This window comes from Sturnus vulgaris, chromosome 20 (assembly GCF_052056855.1).
Source record: "Sturnus vulgaris isolate bStuVul1 chromosome 20, bStuVul1.hap1, whole genome shotgun sequence".
Lineage (NCBI taxonomy): Eukaryota > Metazoa > Chordata > Aves > Passeriformes > Sturnidae > Sturnus > Sturnus vulgaris.
In genome coordinates this window covers 198,856-218,414 of record NC_142262.1, presented here as the reverse complement: position 1 = coordinate 218,414, position 19,559 = coordinate 198,856, and the positions used below count along the sequence as shown (strand labels likewise).

Here is a 19,559-nt window from a genome sequence, read left to right as displayed (position 1 = left end):
GGCCGGGGCCGAGCGGGGCGGGCCCGAGGCCGGGGCCGAGCGGGGCGATCTTTGCCCGCTGCCGCGGTCGGGCGCTGCCCGGTGCCGAGGGAACGGAGCACGAAACCAGCTCCAGGCTCATCCAGCAAGACAGGCACACAGAGGTGACGTTTCGTGGCTCTCACTCTTGACTGAAGTAGCGTTTGAGACTTTTTCGAGTCTGATGAAAAAGACCTGCCAGGTCTGCCCCCTCGAAAGTGCTGTTAAAGATAACAATTAAAATTAAATTTATGATCCATTTCTGATGCAGAGAACATGTGAAGAAATATGACGAAAGACAACCTTTGACATATTTAAATATTTATTTTATAGAATCACTTTATGTATGAAAAAGTAGTTTGATAAAAAAGCTGCATCCTGATAGATCCAAACAGCTTACTGACTTCTCAACACAAGAAACCTTGCAATAAGCCTGAACACACTGAACAGTTTCCTGTTGACCTGCAAGAGAACATGGTCCTTTTTAAGTTCCATAAACACGCTCCTAGGTTTGAGGGCACTGCCTCCTTGGCACACTTAGTGTGACCAGTGACCACAGTGTGAAACTTCTACCGTTTTGTTTTGCTGCCATCACTATAAAGTGTTGTAGTTTTTAAACTGCAGTTTGCCACAATTGCTGCCCAGTCCTTGCTTGGTCTGTGTCATCTTACAAGAGGCTGCTTCCAATGGAAGGGAAAGAAAAGTTCCAACAGAAGAATTCAGAAGCAGTGCTTGAAGACAAAATCACCTCAAGAGCTCATGAAGTTTCACAGGTTCCTGCTACAGGACATTAAAACCAAAAATCTAACAAGTATTTTTAAAAAATACATAGATAGTAGGAACCGCCAGAACTATTAATGACAAATAATTAAACCACAGGATGCCTCAATTCTAGTTAGCAGAAGACCTAATAAAGAGGTAGAACCTACTATTTCACAAATCCTCTTCTGTTTTCTGTGACAGGCACACCTGTAACACTGACAGCCTATTATAGAACAGCCAGTGTGCTAGCTGAGCTTTGATCCAGCTCCCTGCAGCTTTCTTATTTCCATACCTCATGTGTACCTTAGTACACATGATAGAAAGGAGAAATACAAGAATGAGCTGCAGGACTCTAGTAAGTAGCAGTCAGTTTGTTTGCTCCTCAGTGGAATTACCTAAAATCATGCTAAGAGGACAATGTACTGAGGTAAACACTGAACGGTTTGTTAAAATGCAGGGAACACGGTATATTGATACCTGTGCTAAGTGGCATACTTGAATACACTATAGGCATTTGCCAGGAAGTTAAATAACTAGCTGAAGCCCACAGTACAGCTAAGCACAGCCGTTTAGAAACCTGAAACTTCTGCTAGGTCCACAATCAAGCCAGTAATCACAGCTCCAGACCATACAATGGCATTCTATTATTATTCCCTTAATTTGGCCTCATACTCTAGCACTAAACCAGCAAGTACTTTTTATAAGCGTAAACAGTGATTTTGCACAGTGTTTTTTTTAAGGTATTCTTCAGGTCAGGTAGGGTTTGCACATGGCCAAAGTCTGGGCTAATAAAAAAGTAAACGCATGGAGCCTCATTCCTTCCACTTTCAAAACTAAGTTTACTTTCTTTAAAAAGCAGCAGCAGATGATACTGCTAAAACACTGAACTTCTGCTTGTGAGTGTGCAATCTCCTCTTAGTGACTGCATGAGCTATTTGTTGAAATATTAAGGAGTAAAAACTAACACTGATCTTGACTTTATGGTAATTAAAAGATTATCTGAAGAAGCTGGAGTAACCATGGTCACACAATTAAAGGTCCTCAAATGATACCATCAAAACCCTCCTCAGTATTCCTCCCCCATCACACTGCCTCAGAAACAGGGCGTGTTTTGCCAACAAAAGCTTCTCCAAATCATGTGACCAACTACTGGCCAAGTGGGAGGAACAATTACCATCTTGTCAGGCAAGTATTTCTTCAATATCAGATATCAAGGGAATAGATCATAATCATCAACTATTGCAATTCAGTTGGCATGAGAACCAGGTCTGACAATTACCTCCACAGGAGGTACACATGGATGACAGGGGAGAATGTACATTGTAAGCAACTTATCCAATTCTCAGTAAGCTTACCTTCATATAGGGCTTTCTCATGACAAAGACTTTCAGCCTTGTTTACCCTAGTGATTCCAGGATTTCTGTATTCTGGCCCATTGGAGCTTTAGTCTGGCAGGCCACAGAAGCTCTTTAATAATTCTGTTCCCAAGAAAGATGAGTGAAAACTTCCTTCCTCTTGTCACCATGGGGACTACAGTCTGCTCTAGCACTCCAGCTTCAAGACAGTGGCTTCTAATAACCCCTAAGGGTAGTAAGAACACTCTCACTCCCAGTACTGCATTTGCCTCAGATGTGTCCAAGCACAGGTTCACATGACATCAGATGCAAGTGTGAAGTGACTCATACACACAGGACTGTGGTCATCTTATGAAGAGCCACTAGACAAAAGAACAAAGATTCCTCTTGGAATGTCCCAGGCTGCAGCTGAACAAACCACACCTTATTGCTTTTCTAAACAGAGTCTGTCTACCTCCTTTGTAGATACCACTGGTTGTCTCCCAGAAGAATAAAATCACCAAAAAACTCCACAACTCCTGCCTTATGCAAACTAGCTAAGGCACAGGTGTTAGTGGCTGTTCAAGAATTATGACATCTTCTTAGCAGGGCACCAAATAGTGTCAGGATAAAGCAGACAATGGACAGATTTAAATCTATATTAAAAAAAAAAAAAAAAAGACAGCATTAGATTGGAATTCTCCATACGTGGAACATACTAGCATTGCATGTGCAGCAGTCTGATGGATAAGAGGGTGGGTCTACCTGCTTTTGGCACAGTAACAAGAGCTGACATGAGAAAATAACCCCATTAGTGGGTCTGATCATTTTACAGATGACAAACATGAACAAGGTAGGGAGATCTTGTTTTGGAAGTGGACACTAACCGGGTTGGATCTTGCTGAAGGCCAAACACTCCTCCCACACTCACAACATTGTGTCTGTTCTCAGGGTCACCGTAACTCAGGGTTACCTGTAAAAACAAATAAGTATTCAGAACATGTAACACTAATGCAGAAAACCAGGGTGGAGATAGCAGGGTTATTAATGAAGTACCAAGAAAGTCTCTGAAGATGCTGTCTAATCTGAACATGGATCACATTTGGAGGACAGCAGTTAGTTCTGACATAAGCAAGATTGGCACTGAATGGCACTAAGGGCAATGTGGGAGAATTCACAGAAGATCTGAAAGTTGCATTGCCCTGAAGGACAAGATGAGTTTCAACTGTAAGCTTTGTAAGGATATTAATCCTGCTACTGCCTGTGCCTTCATTAAATAACACGTTCATCCTCACCAGACATTGCCTGAAGTCTGCAATATTTTAGCACAGGAGGAAAATATAAATATTTGCATACTAAATGGCATGGAAAGGATTGTCATGTTTCAAACCTGGAACAAAATTCGTATCTTTGGAACCTCAAATGAGGGCTGTTCCTCCACACAAGTACTGCATTAAGCATTTTTCAGGTGTCAGGTACAAGAAGACTTATGTTTTCCTGGATTTTGGGTTAGCTGTCTTCATCTCATGGAACCAACGATCACCAATAAAACAATGTATTCATGCTGCAGTCAAATTCACTAACATGAAGGGAGATGGCATCACGGTGGAATTTGGTCCCAAGCGCACGTTTCTGCTGCCTAATACATTTGCCAGAAAAATATAACCACGCAGCATGCAGGGGCAAAACCACACTCCTGTTTACTTATGGTGCCAAGCAGTGTGATGCAGGCAACACTGCTGGATGGCCTTGTGGCTCCATCTGCTGCTTGGAAGGTAAAATGTATCCCATCAATTAAAAAACAACTTGGTTTTTCAGAAGCAACTTTAAGTTTCTTGAGGTTCAGACAAATTATTCTTAAAAATGATCAAACGTTTAATTATGTTTTAGGTATTGGAGAAGTACTTATATAGCTGCCTTTTTGAACAGCATGAATTAAGACAAAGTTTGTTAGGCAAAATCAGGAAGACTACTTAGCAAACTTCTACACTTTCTGCTACTGCTACACATAAAAAGTGAGTCTGGAGATATCTTTCTTTGCTGAAGAGTGCTAAGTCTACACAGATCTGATCTTTCTGATCAGACTAAGGCATAATTATAAGAACAGGACATGAGGCAAAACCCTACCTGCTGCAGCACAGACTCGCCTTGCAGTCTCTGCAGATTTTCCAGGTGGGAATGGAACAATGGGCTGTGTAGCAGCTTTACTTCCAGCAGACCTTCGATGATGTAGCCAATAGTGCAATCGTCAGGAAGACGCACTCTTTCTGCAGTACTAATGAAATTGCCCAGGCTGTGACAGAGAGAGACAAGGAGACAAGCCAAAAGTGTTTCAAAGCCTCCCAAACATGTATTGATGGAGCCCAGTTAGGAGCAGTGCTTACCTGGCCCAGGGACTCATCTTCAGGGCAAGACCTCGGCTGATACAGAACCCAGCTCCACCTGTGGCAAACCAGAATTTCACGGTTGTCTTCTGAAGAGTAAAAAGAAAAAACAACACTTACTGATAATCAGCTTTTTGAATTTGGCTGGGCAGGGAAGAAACTCAAGGTTCTATTTGATATCACATACTACATCTGAGTCAGAACAACGCTACAGATGAATCCCTATTTGTTTAGGCTGCTGAAAGCACAGCTAGCTGTTCTCTCAAATGAGACTGTCTTGAAACAGACAGCAGGTGAACCATCGAATTAGTAAGAGAGGTAACACACACGAAATGGAAAATTATAGTCCCACTTCTACCTAATTCCACATGTTCCCTGTTCATTTTAGCCAAGGGTCATAGCCAGCTCAGTGTTACTGGGGATGTCAAAGGTGCTCTGTATATATATTGGCTCCATGTCCAAGGAGACAGTTTTGTTGTGCAGTCTTCCCTAAAAAGCTATTTTATGACTGACTTTCTGGCTGGTGGATTGATACATATTTAAAGAGACCTGCCAGTGCAGGCCACCAGGTCAGGACTTTTTCCTTAGCACTTGTATCTTATGATTGAGATATGTTTGCTTCTGGTTCTTAGAAACCTAGTAACCACTTTATATTGGAAATGCTTTATCTATCCAGAAAGCTTTTGTCACCCATGTGAGGTTGGTTCAAGATGATGACAATGTGTGTGATACTGCACACAAAAGAAATAAAAAACACCTGGAACTCCCACCAAACTCCCAAGCCCTAAAACAATGAACACTGCCCCCAAAGCCACTAAAGGAAAAGGAAGAGTCAAGATGGAGAGGCCCTACTAAGCTCAGTGTGAGGGAGATTACAGCACATAAGAGTAAAGGAATAGAAACAGATAGCCACCCAGGAGACAACCTCTATTGTGCATACATATGCATACAACATCAGAGCGAAGGTACATTTAACCCAGCAACCTGCCTCTGAAAATAACCATAACCAGGTTCATTTCTTGCAGATTAAATCACTTGGATTTATGGGGGAATCCTATGAATTGTCAAGGTTTTAAAGGCTCAGAAGATCAGGATGTCTCTCAGACAAACTGAAAAAGTTTGCTTACTGATCCATCACTTTGGACATGGTCAGCTGCTTCGATGGGATGGTCCAGACTTGGTCGCCCCACATAGACATCCTGGCTGTGTGAGAAGGCAGACAAGAGATGTAGGAGAGTCCGAGGATTGACATAGTTGTCATCATCCACATGGCAAAACCATCTACAAAAAAAAACAAAGCAAGAAGTTATAAGGACAAAGAAATGAGCTATAGATTTACAACTGAGTCATAGTCTTTCAGGCTTGGAGCAGAAAATATTTGCTTATTGTCCCAAATTACAAAATAGGAAAGATGAAAGCACCCACAGGTGCTAAGTCTGTAAAGAGGCTGAACTTAATAACCCCCTTAGATTATAATCCTTTCCACTTTTCAGATGATGCTTGTTTACAAACACTGCTTCCTGCTGTGCTCCCTTTCCTGCACTCATCCATACCTTTTAGCTAATACTGCATTCCTTACTGGAACAGAGATCATTACTCAAGTTTCCTGGAAGCACAGAACTGGAAGAAACAAAGTCAATCAGAACAATGTGTTTCACTTACTTTTGCCCAGATTCCAGGAATTTATCATATTCCACAGACATCTTGCAGCAGAGAGCTTGCCGGGTATGGACAGCAGAACAGTTGGTGTTGATCATATGATCCCCTAGAAGAATAAAGATCATCCCTTTCAGGTTTGAGAAGCATGTGTAGTCAAAAAAGACTACAAAAGAAGTGCACATTTGGCACTAATACTCTACATCTGAGGTGCACACGTGGAGAAGAAACTGCAGGACAGGCAGGGCTCACAGGTTATCCATCTGGCATGTAAGCTGCAGAGGTCTTCAAATTGTGTGAGTGCATAAAAATAAGCAAGGGTATACAAAGAGTGTGATGAGATGTGCACAAAGGAAATATCTACTGTACCTTTGGACAACATAAGCTTACTAACAAGAAGAAAGAGGGTGCAAAGGTGAACCCAGTACTCTGGATGTCCTAGGCATCTTATCCAGGTGGCAGTTAGGGAGAAATTTTCTCTATTTTCCCCATCTTAACTTCCCTAATTGCTTGTACAGCACAAAATAAGGACTTCTATAGAAAGTACGAAAGAAACAAAACCCAGTTATAACAGACAGGATGCACCTATGCTGCTACACAGCTCACCTGCTTTCAGGCGTAGCTCCTGATCCTCCCAGTCTGTGAATATAAACGTCTGTGGGAGACAAAAATGGTGTGTCCACATTTAAGAACTTCAGATTCTGATTTTAAATTTGCTCAGTTTCAGTCAAAATTCAGAATGTTTTGTCTGTCTTGGTAGTTTGTTTCACAGTATCCACTGGAATGGGGGAGGGAGTAGGGGTGCATCAACGTCAACCCCTGACTTATTTGTTAAATTTTTTCATTACAAACCAGAAGAGTATAATTTCAATAAAGCAGGCTGTATCTTATCCTCTTTGTCTCAGGGTACAGACAACTAATTTCCAGACAGAAAGGATTTTGGTATTTTTTGGTACTACCTCCTTTCTCAGGCTAGGAATCATCCATAGCTGTCAAGAAGGTTAAGAAAAAAGAATGCAAGTCAGGGTGGGAAGTCGCAGGTGGTTAATACTGTCTTGTTGCAACTACTGGACAAAATTCCATTAATATACTTGAACGGACTGCAATTCTGAAAAAAGGGAACAAATTTTATGTTCTACAGAAAAACTACTTAGTCCAAAATATCAGCTTAGATGCATCATTACCAGGAATCTTTCACTATCATGAAGGCACTTTCCACAGTCATATAAAAATCAGCGAACTATGTCTGCTTGGATTACCGATCCCATATTGCAAGTAACTGGCTTAATCAGCAATGAAGTCTTTTGGAAGCATGTTCACACCAACCGTTTATATTAGACGACCTTCCACAGTCTTACAAAGAAAGCCGCTTTTAACAGAAGTAAGAAAAATCTCCGTGAGAGTGCAGCAGCTCTCCTGGAAAGCGCAGGGCCGAGGCTCCCGGCTGTCCCTGTCCGCTGGCGAAATCTCACCTGTCCCCTCGCCTGGGAAATCCAGGTTTGGAGGAGCAAGTCCAGCCGGCTCTTATGGTATTTCCTCGTGGTCTTCACCGCAATAAAGATGTCCTTCAGCTCGAGGCTCTCCCTGGCCGAGCTGCCGGCAGCCCTGAGGCGGCCCCTCCGCGCAAGCTGCGGGCTACCCGCGAGGCCTGCCCCGGCCCCGGTCCCGGCCCCGGCCCCGGCCCCGGCCCCGCCGCCCGGCGCTCCGGCAGAGCCTTCGGGGCCCGTGCGGTGCGGCGGGGGCGCGCTGGGCCCGGCGGCGGGCGGCGGGCGGGGCACGGCGGGGCGCTGCCCCCGCGGCAGCAGCAACAGCAGGAGGGCGGCGGCGCCCAGGGACAGCAGGACCCCGGCCCTGCGCAGCCCCAGGCAAGGACCGCTCATGCTGCAGCCCCGCGGGCCCCCACGGCAGGGCGCGGCCACCTCATGGCCCCGCACTCTGGGAGGTGGCGGCAGCCCCGACGAGGGAGCGCTCGGAGGTTGTCGCGGCGCCGCCGCCGCCGCGGGGCCGAGCGGGGCCGCGGCCCCTTTAAGAGCTTCACCTGTCGGCCGTGGCCTGGCCGCGACGCGCGGCCCGGAAACGGAAGCGGAAGCAGAGCGGGAGGGGCGGGCTGCCGGAAGCGGCGGCGTGAGGGGAGGATGCCGCTGCCCGTCCAGGTCTTTAACCTGCAGGTATGGGGCAGCAGTGTCCTGCCGGTCTAGCCCGTCGGGCCTCGCCGCGCTCTGCCGCGCTCCGCGTCCCTCTCACGCGGGGTCTGGGACCCCAGCTCGACCGCGGCCTCCGGGGGCGCCATGCGGCCTTGTCTTTGGGCTCCACGGGAAGGGAGCGGCTTTCGGCTGGTCCCGGGCCCTCGCTTGCCCTTCCGTCGGGTTTGTGTCGCTTCCGCCGCCGTTCGCGGGGAGCAGTGCTCAGCTGAGCATCCTCCGGCACCCGTGGTGTCCCGCGCCGCTGCGGTGGCCTCGTGTCTGATCCCGCGTTGTACGTGCCGTAGGCAGGGCTGGAGTAGTGGCGGAGGGTACGGTGAGATGGCCCAGTGAGAAGGAGCTGAGAGTCCGCAGTGCAGGGGAGAGCCCCAGGCGCGCCGAGTGGATCGGTGACACTAGGTACTTGAGAAGGCTAGCCTTTGCAAATTTTATCAGTAATAATTCTGTGTCAGGGCATGGGGCTTTGGGAAGTGAGGGACAGTTCAGCATCCAACTCAGCTCCTTCATTAGTTAGAGATCTGTACTGCACTCCCTCCAGCAACAAGTCACACCTCTTCCTGCCGAAGATAGCAGGAGACTTCAGCTCAGGCACCAGTTCATCTGCTTGTGTGAGAGGCCTGTGAGGTACCCTAACAGAGTACCCACTGGGGCTCAGGAAGTCTTGGTTGTTGTATTGTTTGCTTTGTGAGTAGTTTTTAAGTCAGCTTTGCATCTTCCTTTCCAAATAAAGAGCTTGAAAATATTTGAATTTGCTTGTCCTACTAGGACTTTCAGCCCTCTTATGTTTTTCCTTGTCTGGGAGTTAAGTGGGAAATGCAGGGTGCAGCCTCTCAGCGTAGCAGGACACAAATTGTTCTGTTTTACCAGCTGGAATTACAGTTACTTTTGTAATGGTGTTTTCTAATGAGTCTGTAATTGCGTTTTTACTATGGCAGGCAAGCATCACCTAAGCAAACTAACCTTAGCACTCAGTGTTTGTGGTATAAGAAAAGATAGAAGGTAGATAAAAGTGGAAAAAAAGTAATGGCCTCAGCATATGGTGGATTATCTGTTTTTATGCAGTTTGCCTGAGAGGTGATCTAGACAATCCAAATTTCCTCTGCATCCTCCCTCCCTTTCCTTCATGGAAAGGTTATTAAACTAGGAAACAAATGTTTTTATGCATCACTTGCTTTTACTTCAGATTTTGGGAGATTTCAGTGTTGAGATATGTATTCGATATGTACCGGTTTGTGAAAGAATAAGACCCCCAGGTGTGGATGAGTGTAACTTTTAGAGATAGGAAATTTGGATCTGCCCTCTTCCTTCTCACAAAAAACCACAACCAAACAATCAACCCAGTCAAAGAAAACCCTCAATCTTTGATTTTTTTAACAGACAGTAAAATCAATAAGAATATGGAAATAATCAGATATGTATGGGGGCAGGATGGTTGGCATGTCTGTCTTATGAGAGATCCACTTTTGCAATTTACACCAAATCAAGCTTATATAAATATATGCACAAAATCAACATTCTATAAGAAGACTTTCAGCTAAGTTTTCCTCACTTTAAATGGGTAATTCCTAGGAGGACTGTTCAGCACACTTTGACTAGGAGGAGACAAAGAATTTTGTGCCAGCAGACCAGTTAGTTTGTGGAATGGGATAACTTGTGGCTCAAATCAGTGCAGGACATAGTGGGAGAATAAAATTCTGTTGTTTCTCCAAAAGAGGCTTTGTCTGAGCAATTGGACTTGAAAACTACAGTAAGATCGCTTGACTACTGGCAGATCCCTGCATTGCAGACAATGTTGGAAACTCTGAAATTGTCATTCTGCGTTCTATTCTTTATGGTTTTTAATGTAACCGTTTTTTTCTCTTCCCCCTCCCAAAAAATATTATTTCTAAGCATTGAGGCAATTTTGAAAGGTTGTGGTGAGTTTTTTGGTATGTTTTGCCTTTTGGAACTTTTTGAGCTGAGTGTTAATACCTGCTCTTTCTCAAGGAAGGGAAATGGAATGCATATGCATACCTCGGATACTTTGTAGAATCAGATTTATTGACCCTTTCACTTTTTTGCTTGATAATTTACCAGCCCAAATAAACTACTCTGTGTAAATGATAAGCCTTGCTGCTATTTGTGTTAGACCAAGCATCATGCTGACTGGTGGTGTTGCTAGATAAAAATCCTAGTCATGTCAAAAGACTGAGGAGTGCTTTTTAATTTTTAAAATTGAACACGTATTTAAGCAAGTCCTTAATAGATTGAATTACATAGTTATTTCCTGCTCAAATGTAATAGGCTACTTTTGACCTTGTTTTGCTATTTTAGGGTGCAGTGGAGCCCATGCAGATTGACGTAGATCCACAAGAAGATCAGCAAAATTCACCTGATATCAACTATGTGGTGGAGAACCCCACGCTGGTACGTGCTGCTGAAGGCTGTGGGCACATTTCTTGCGTGTGGTCTCTTCCTTTAAGAATTTTGAAAAAATCCCTTCTGAAAAATCTTAAAGCTGATTAGTCTTAACGGAAACACAATGGAAGTTTTAAGAAGGTAAATTGTAATGTAGAACGTATTTCTGAGGAGATTACTGATGTTTGAAGAAAGCAGACACGGACTAATCTTACTGATTTTGGAGTCATGTTGCCCTCCTTGAGGGCGTCAGTCAGCAGGAAAACCTGTGCAGGTCACAGTGTAGTAACCTGGTTTAGTGTGTCCATTTTCACCCTCTGAGGGCAGGTTTTGTTGGCAGGATTTGGAGCAGTATGCGTCCAGCTACAGTGGGCTGATGCGAATCGAGCGGCTGCAGTTCATTGCTGATCACTGCCCACAGCTTCGCGTGGAAGCTCTCAAGATGGCTCTGTCATTTGTCCAGAGAACTTTCAATGTTGATGTGTATGAAGAAATCCACAGAAAGCTGTCTGAAGCCACGAGGTACTAAGAAGCCATAGGAAGCTGGGGAGCTTTCCTGACAGAGTTAAGAGTAATGTGCTGCAGTGGGGGACTTTGCAAGTACTACCTGCATGTACCTTACACGAATTGTTTTTGCCCTTAGAATTTAATTGTAGTAAAATGTGTGTTCATGCTTTTCTAAAAGATACAGCACAGGAGGCATTATCTCATTCTGAAATCTTTGTGCTCTAAAAAGCTGTAGGTAGATATTGAGGTGAGTTTAGTCCTTGCAACTGCCTCAAATATTAATGAATGTATGTTTTTCCGGAGGTAGATTATGGAGATGTATTTTAGATGCTTTTGTTTTCATTAGTTAAAACCTAGTCTAACTCTTTGCCTTGTTTTGGTTTGTTCTTTCCTTTCTCCTCCCCCTATAAAAACGAGTTTGCTGTTAAGGTTAACCTTGATATCTCACTTATCCATTCATGCTTCCCATCTTTGCATTATTTTTGTTGTTATGCTTATTTCATGATTTCTTCTCTGTTTTGCATGGGGAGTCTTTACCATGTGTGTGACAGTATGTTCATCCTATGGCCCTTAGGGTAATTTTGAGAAGTATTTGTAAATATCTGTGATGCTTGTGTTACTGTTTGCACTGGAGATTTTAGCAATATGTTTCTTTTTTCCCCACTACCCTTATTTTCTCTTTGGTCTGTTTTGTGTATGCAGTACTGTTTGTTAGGGTAACAGTGCCAGGCACTTAGCAGACCTCTGTTTTGAAATGTATTCAGCCTAATAGCCTCATTCAAATACTTTCCTTTCAGAGAACTGCAAAATACACCTGATGCTGTCCCTGACAGTGGGATTGAACCCCCTCCTCTTGACACAGCTTGGGTTGAAGCTACACGCAAAAAAGCTCTTCTTAAACTGGAGAAACTCGATACAGATCTCAAAAATTACAAAGGGAACTCCATCAAGGAGAGTATCAGGTGAGATGCAGAAAGCTCTGCTGGAGCAAGGAAGAGCATTTTGCTTCTCCATGTATTTAACATGGTTTGTGCCTTTAGGTCAGTGTGTTGAGTTACTTGTTTAGAACAAACTGACTTTGTCCCTTTCTGAGCATACAGTCCATTGATTATGTAATTCCAATCCTCCAGGAGAGGCCATGATGACTTAGGTGATCATTACCTGGACTGTGGAGACCTCAGCAATGCTCTCAAGTGTTACTCACGAGCCCGTGATTACTGCACCAGTGCTAAACATGTTATCAACATGTGTCTCAACGTTATCAAGGTAGGAGGATTTGCAGGCAAAAGTGCCTGGTGTCTTTGCTTGCTGTGAAGTTGCCCCCCACACCTGGCTCTTGTGTCTGCAATGCTGCAGCTTATCTAAGGAGTGCCAGTTATCCATGCCTGCCCCACACTGTTTCTGGCTCTCTACAGGTCAGTGTCTACCTCCAGAATTGGTCTCATGTTCTGAGCTATGTAAGCAAGGCTGAGTCTACACCAGAAATTGCAGAAGTAAGCTCCTGCTCTTTAACTTACATAAATTTTCCCTTTGTTTTCTGTTTCCAAAATTTGTAAGGTGATTTCTTCCTTTCTCCCTTTACGACTTCTTTCATGATATATGTGTACAAAATCTGACAGGTGGTAAAAATGGGTACTTCCCGTCCCCAGTTTTGCTATATTTCCCAAGACAAATAAGATTAAGTTATCTTGCCATTGAGATTGACAAGTTAATTATTAGGATGAAATAGTTGTAAGCAAAATAGTTTTCATACTGCTTGCTCACTACTGCTTTGTTTTATGCTTTAGCAAAGAGGAGAAAGAGATAGCCAGACACAAGCAATTCTCACCAAACTGAAATGTGCAGCAGGTGAGTGAGTCCTTCAGCTTCCTTGTATGGTTTTCCTGTCTTTCTACTTGTTAGCTATGTGTAAGGCTCTTGGGTTTATTTTTTCTCTCATATTTGACAGACTTTGTATTTCCACACCAGACATGCAAAATTTAATGAAGCTGGTGAGATAGAACTGCTGGTTTTTGCCATCTCTTTCTTCTCCCTGAGTTTCTTCAGAGAGGATACCTGTGTGATTCAATATAGTTCAAAGGATGCTTGATACAGTCTGAAGATCTTGTTTTACTTCAGCAGTGAAGGCACTAGCAACTATGTGGGGGCCTTTCCTACTCCCCAGATTTTTCAATTTTCTCTAATTTGTATACTGTCATAAAAGAAGGATTAACTTTTTCTGGTTCCTAGGCTTGGCCGAACTAGCTGCCCGGAAGTACAAACAGGCAGCAAAGTGCTTCTTGTTGGCATCATTTGATCACTGTGATTTCCCTGAGGTGAGGACCAAGAGGGAGCTGTGTGCAGGTCTTAGAGGGGATGTAGTTCTTCTAATTATTAGGTTGTAAAATTCAGATATTGTAATTACTCTTGCAGTTACTCTTCCTGTACAGTTTGGTGGTGCTGTGAACTGAGCTGGTTGGTTGGTTTGGTTTTTTTTAAGTCTCTATTCTTGGCTTCTCTAAATGTTCTACACTAGATCATATAAGAGTTACCTGTGAGATTTATAATTCTGTGTTGCTCAGTCAACCAAAATCTCCTGAAATTGATGTCTGCTCTCTTAGCAGTGTTACTGCTCTGGCCCTGTCATCTCACACCCTGGGTGAGAGCAAGCTGAGTGCGTCCACTGCATTTGATAAGGGCTTATCTTGTGGCTGCATAAAAGAAAGGCATGGGGTAGAAGACTCAATGCCACCCTTATGCCATTTTGGTAGTCAGTGACAGCTCGCCCTCTGTCTCTCCCTCTCTCTGTAGCTGTTATCTCCCAGCAATGTGGCTGTGTATGGTGGGCTCTGTGCCCTTGCTACATTTGACCGTCAGGAACTACAACGAAATGTTATCTCTAGTAGGTGAGTGATACCTCGAGTGATGCTTGTATGTATTGGACATCTTTTGGAACATGGGACTTTGGTTAAGAATGGATGCTGGCAGGAGTATTTCTCATGCAGGAGAGAAAGAATCACTGACCCTTAGTTTGGCTTTAGCATTAAGTCGTGTTTCACTGTCTAAAACAGAGTTATTAATCACAGCTGAAGTTTTCCTAGTATGAGTTTCCCACCCGGGTTAAATCCAGCACCGGCATAACCCATTAGTAGTTCATATCAGACATTGAATCAAGGGACAGAGCCCTCTGTCAAAGGCAGCAGTTAGGACAATTTGCCTTCATGTTGCCCGTTGTTCTGGTGTACATTAATTGTTAAAACAATTTAGTGATTAGTACACCTTGGAGTTTAATCTAACTATGACATACAGAAGGTTAACAGAATTATGGTCTTTGGAAGAAAGTGGATATATGTGTGTCATAGATTGAGTTGCCATGACACTGAATTCCTGTCAGCTAGATGTACAGAAGCAGTAATCTTAAATTGCTGTGGAAGAGGGGTTGTTACCCTTTTTTTATGGGCTGATACATAGGGTGAGATCCCAAGATTTTAAAAATCTGTGATGGAGAGCTGGGAGTGGGCTGAGTAAAAGTGTACATCCCTAAGATTTACCACACTCACAATAGGTTGTTTTTCTGAGAAATTGTCATGCTTGACTTGTCTATGGCATGCTGTACTTAATGAAGGCTGTACTTTGAAAGAGGACACAGAATTGGCCAGCACAAGACAGCATGGCATTTGTTTGCTGGTGATGTATCCTGATTTTGACCTATTCACATTCGTGATTTTGTTTTGTGTGGACAAACATTTCTACTACTTGGCTTGTCAAAAGTCTTTTGTCTTCCTTCATCACAGCTCTGATGCTGTGCTCTGTCTCTGTTCCAGGCTCCCAGCCTGGCTGAAAATGGGCTGTCTGGTCTGTTAGAGGGTGAAGTCTTGGAATCCTCAAAGGATAGTGAGGGTTTTTAACCTTGCAACTTGGAATGATGGGGCTATGGAGTATTTAAGTGGCGGATTCCAATGTCTGATCACTGCTAATTTTATCTGTAGCTCCTTCAAATTATTTTTGGAGCTGGAGCCGCAGGTTCGTGACATCATCTTCAAGTTTTATGAATCTAAATACGCTTCCTGCCTGAAGATGCTGGATGAGATGAAGGTGAGTTGCAGGAGAGCAGTGCAGAGCAGACCCTAAAAGTTTCCTTTGCCCAGCCTTTTGTGAGAAGCAGTGATTGTCAAAAGTAAATACTAAATGTTCAGCTCTTCTTATGTGGTGCATGGAAACTGGGAGTAGTTTATTAGTAGAGAGAAATTATAAACGTTTTAAACATATTCCTAAATCTTTTATTCATTCTTGTTTTATCGTATTGTCTTGCTGTAGTGTAATATTCTTAAGGTTTAAGTATATATGCATAAATGTTTCAGAACACAGGAATAATATATTTTTCTAGATTGCTTCTCAGCTTCTGATGTGGTTTATTGTTTTGGACAGGACAACCTGCTGCTAGATATGTACCTCGCACCTCATGTCAGGACACTTTATACCCAGATTCGAAATCGTGCCCTTATCCAGGTAATTGTTCCTGTCATCCCAGAGGATAAACAGGGAGGCAGGCCATCTCTTTGCAATTGCTTTTCCCCTAGATTCTTAGAGGATGGATAGTGCCCTTGGAAACTGAGTATTTTCTTCTTCTTAGTACTTTAGCCCCTATGTGTCAGCAGACATGCGCAAGATGGCCACTGCTTTTAACACCACAGTGGCTGCTCTGGAAGATGAACTCACTCAGCTGATCTTGGAGGGACTGATCAATGCCAGAATAGACTCTCACAGTAAGGTGAGTGCATTTCACCCATGGATTAGAGACTGAACAGGTTTGCTAAGCTTAGAACTCTCCATTCCTGAGACACTTGGAAGGTGCACTCATCTCTTGGGCCTGGTGTATTCAGTAGGTGTGACCTCAGGCTCCATAATGCCCGAGCTGTTTTCCATGCACGGTTCTCTGTACTGGTTACAGATTCTGTATGCTCGAGATGTAGATCAGCGCAGCACAACTTTCGAGAAGTCTCTGCTAATGGGCAAAGAGTTCCAGCGCCGTGCCAAAGCAATGATCCTGCGCGCCGCAGTCCTGCGCAACCAGATACACGTCAAGGTATGGCCTGCTAAACACGGACTTAAAGGCACTGCTGAGATTTTAATTTCTTTTTTAACTAAAACTGTGAAAGTTGGTGAATTGAAGATTTTGGAAGGGAATGAATCTGTCATGTTCCTGATTGGACAAATTCTTCCAGTAGTAAATACTAACTATATAAGGAACAGGTGTTTCTAGCCAGTACACTAACTGCTTCTATAGCTTAGAATCTCCTTTGACGTTTATATGGTTGGGTTACTTCTGAATAACTCCTTTGGTCCAGTCCTTGATAGACATATCTTTTACCTTCTCAATAAGAATTGTTTGAAGTAATGTTAATTATTAAATTAAAAATTAAAGTAATTGTTTGAAGAGGAAATAAAAAATGCATTAATTGTTAGGAGTATTCCTTCTGGATTGCAGTTTGAAAAAGATGCCTTTAGGGAGGATAGGCCATCTGCACAGAATGTGTTAGTTTCTATAGTATATTAGTCCCTGTGATTACTAAATGCCAGATAAGATCAAATTTCCGGGGTCAACAGCACCTTGTACATAGTAAATAAGAGTGGCTTAAAAGCTCTAGTTTGACTTTTTTTTAGGAAAAGTTTTTGTGAACTGTAGAAGTTGTTAATACAAAACCATTATTAATGAACCTGGGGGTATGCTCTCCCCCTGCTGCCATTCTGCTGTGCTTCACCTGTACTTTATTTTGTCTCTCAGGAAGCAGGCTGCAGAATATTTACACATCACTAACTAGGATGTGTTTTGGTCTTGTTGCAGTCTCCTCCGAGGGAAGGTAGCCAAGGGGAGCTCACTCCAGCTAACAGCCAATCCAGAATGAGCACCAACATGTGAAAAACTTCGTGCACTACCAAAAGAAATGGTCCCTCAGGACTGTACCCAGTGTCTCACCCACTAACTGCTGAGCTTCACAAACTGTCCCTATCTCCCTCACTTCTTGCTCGGATTGAGAGAGTCAGGGTTGGTGGTGGATAATATGAATGTTCCAGTAACTTCAGTTCTCCTTGGAAAGAAATTCTATTTAAAAACAGCATCCCTGAAAATGAATCATCATTTCGGTTTTGGTAGAAAACCTTCACTCTCCTTCCACCACTCCATAAAGAGCTTTCAGGTTATTCATACAGATGCTGAGTTGAGAGTTTTTCAGCTGCTATTAGTTTTCTTGTTTCAAAGCTGCAAAAATAGCTAGTTGAATGAACAGGCATGATTAAGATGAATTTTGCTGGCCTGAAAGTACTGCCTTGATTTTGAGCAATGCTGAGCTTTCTGTTTTCCAAATAAACTTAAAAGTGCGTTGCTCTCAATTATGGAGCTAAAGTTCTGATGAGGGAGGAGATTTACTTTGAGAAGCTCTTGGACAATATTCACCTGTACCAGAAAACATGGCATTGCTTCCATGCATTCAGTCACAGGCCTTTCTTTTTAGGGTTTTATGTTTACCTGCAGCCAGGTTCTCTCTCTCTCTCTGCTCTCTATTTTCAAAGAACTGTTTCCTGATGTGTTTCTCTCTTGTGTGTGACCTGGCTTTGGGGTCCAGTGTTATCATAGCAGTAAATCTCTACTTCATGCAAATACTGCTGCTTGCCCAGTCTTAATGCCATAGTGTGTGATGGTTTCCCAACATGTGCAACATTGTTTTGGGTAGAATGGATAAATACCATAAAGCACCACTCAAGTCTTGTGGAAACGCTAAAAAGAGTCAGTGTAGGTGCCCACTCTCCAGGTGCATTTATTCTGCTTTTCCTTTTATAAAGGGGTTAAAGGTGGCAGCCCTGTGTGTGTGTGTGTGTGTGGTGTGTATGTGTGTTCCTGTATTCATTAAAGGAGATATGCACTGCATTTTCTGAAGTCACTGCAGCCTTGTATTCACCTAATCCGTAAGGCAAGCTGAGAATTTTGATCCAACCCTGACTGGTCTGGCAAGTGACTACAGATGTTACTTTTAATGTGTTCATGCTTTTTTTTTTTAGAAAAGGTAAGTTGTTATATTTAGTGCATTAAACAACAGGATTTAAAAGCTTCCGAGTATTTTGAGTTTTGTGTTAAAGTGGGTTTTAGGCATTTTGATATCAAGCCATTGATTTTTTTGCTAAGCTTCCTGATCTTTTGTAGGCGATTGTGTTTTGCTTTCTGATCTGGTTGGAGATGTAGCTTGGATGAACTGTGAAGAAAGTGCATTTTGAATGAACATTTGAACAGCAAAATTCCTGTAGCAACAGTGGCCTCTCCCTGGCTTTCCATGCTGTTTATGACTTAGGTGCTGAAAATGGAAGCAATAGTTTCTGTGAGGTCTTTGGTTACATTTGGCATGGAAAAATTCTCCCATTTTTGAGGGAAGAACTTAGTGTTGAGCATCATTGATACCCAGTTTAGTGAGAAAGGCAAGTTGAGTCCTTGGGTAAATTGCTGTACATCTGTATAAGAAATGCAGGGAAAGTACTGTTATGCTTTCTGTTCATGCTGAAGGAAAGCTTTTCAGTCCTAAAATGCTACTCAAACATTCTTGCTTTCTTCCCCAAATGAGCCAGTGATACTATTTGTAAGGAAAAGATCTTAAACTCTGCTCTTTAGAAGATGCATCCCAGTGAAGTGCACCATGCCAGGTGGCAGTCTGTGCTTCCACTTTCAGGATTTTATTGACCGATATCTGTCCCTTGCTGGAGAATTTCTTCTGCAGGGCTCCTCAGTGGTCAGTGATGTCTTGAGCTGATTGGAGTCTCTGTTCTTCCAGACACCAGCAGCATCACACATCTCTCAGCAGCCACAAGGGGCCCACAAGGTGGCAATAGCAGTTTCCAGCTCTGGCTGTGGCCCGGGGCCCTTCTGTAGTGTTGGCAGAGGTGGGAAGTTTTCGTCCCCCCAGACAAAAGTACTTGCAGCCTCTCTGGGAGTGATCGAGCATCTTTTATTGCATTGGCATCGTGGATGCTTTGTGCAGAGTTACTGGTATATAACTCTCTCCTTTAGCCTGTGAAAGAAGCTGCTGTTGCTTTAGGATCTTGTAGATGGGAGTCAGGACTGTTGAGGCACGTTTCTTCTAGAAAAGTGTAAGACCCCTCCTGAATTTAGGAGCCTAAAGCCACCTTGATTGTTCCTGTACACTGGTGATTCTGTGATGAGACTGTATTTGTGAGAGGGAGGTGTGAGCTAAAATCTCTCTGTGTGGGAAAGAAGATAAGCCACATCTCTCACTCAGCCCCAGGTCTCTTGTGCTGGAACCAGCTGTTTCGCCTTT

General features: G+C 43.4%; 2 protein-coding genes across 2 annotated transcripts; one reads left to right on the top strand and one right to left on the bottom strand.

The window, feature by feature from the left end:
* Nucleotides 1-322: 322 nt before the first annotated feature.
* Nucleotides 323-8,066, bottom strand: RFNG (RFNG O-fucosylpeptide 3-beta-N-acetylglucosaminyltransferase). The gene is made up of 8 exons (XM_014887541.2): nt 7,627-8,066; nt 6,761-6,809; nt 6,161-6,263; nt 5,626-5,779; nt 4,499-4,587; nt 4,242-4,407; nt 3,002-3,087; nt 323-2,770 (listed from the first exon to the last, which is right to left on the bottom strand). The coding sequence occupies exons 1-8, from the start codon at nt 8,032-8,034 to the stop codon at nt 2,704-2,706; spliced, it is 1,122 nt and encodes a 373-aa protein (XP_014743027.2). The 5' UTR covers nt 8,035-8,066; the 3' UTR covers nt 323-2,703.
* A 117-nt stretch (nt 8,067-8,183) lies between these two features.
* Nucleotides 8,184-17,896, top strand: GPS1 (G protein pathway suppressor 1). Its single transcript, XM_014887482.2, has 14 exons — nt 8,184-8,322; nt 10,669-10,761; nt 11,093-11,274; nt 12,057-12,221; nt 12,390-12,525; nt 12,675-12,752; nt 13,047-13,107; nt 13,489-13,574; nt 14,050-14,144; nt 15,228-15,333; nt 15,667-15,747; nt 15,872-16,009; nt 16,190-16,324; nt 17,084-17,896. The coding sequence occupies exons 1-14, from the start codon at nt 8,290-8,292 to the stop codon at nt 17,156-17,158; spliced, it is 1,464 nt and encodes a 487-aa protein (XP_014742968.1). The 5' UTR covers nt 8,184-8,289; the 3' UTR covers nt 17,159-17,896.
* Nucleotides 17,897-19,559: the final 1,663 nt, after the last annotated feature.

Bases quoted from the DNA above. Each gene is read 5' to 3' on its own strand.
- RFNG (XM_014887541.2), bottom strand. From the start codon at position 8,034: ATGAGCGGTCCTTGCCTGGGGCTGCGCAGGGCCGGGGTCCTGCTGTCC. The intron at 4,588-5,625 runs GTAAGCAAACTT...TTTACTCTTCAG, and splicing joins ATGTCCAAAGTGATGGATCA to AAGACAACCGTGAAATTCTG. The intron at 3,088-4,241 runs GTAGGGTTTTGC...TTGTTTTTACAG, and splicing joins GCGAGTCTGTGCTGCAGCAG to GTAACCCTGAGTTACGGTGA.
- GPS1 (XM_014887482.2), top strand. From the start codon at position 8,290: ATGCCGCTGCCCGTCCAGGTCTTTAACCTGCAG. The intron at 8,323-10,668 runs GTATGGGGCAGC...TTGCTATTTTAG, and splicing joins TCCAGGTCTTTAACCTGCAG to GGTGCAGTGGAGCCCATGCA. The intron at 15,748-15,871 runs GTAATTGTTCCT...TCTTCTTCTTAG, and splicing joins GAAATCGTGCCCTTATCCAG to TACTTTAGCCCCTATGTGTC.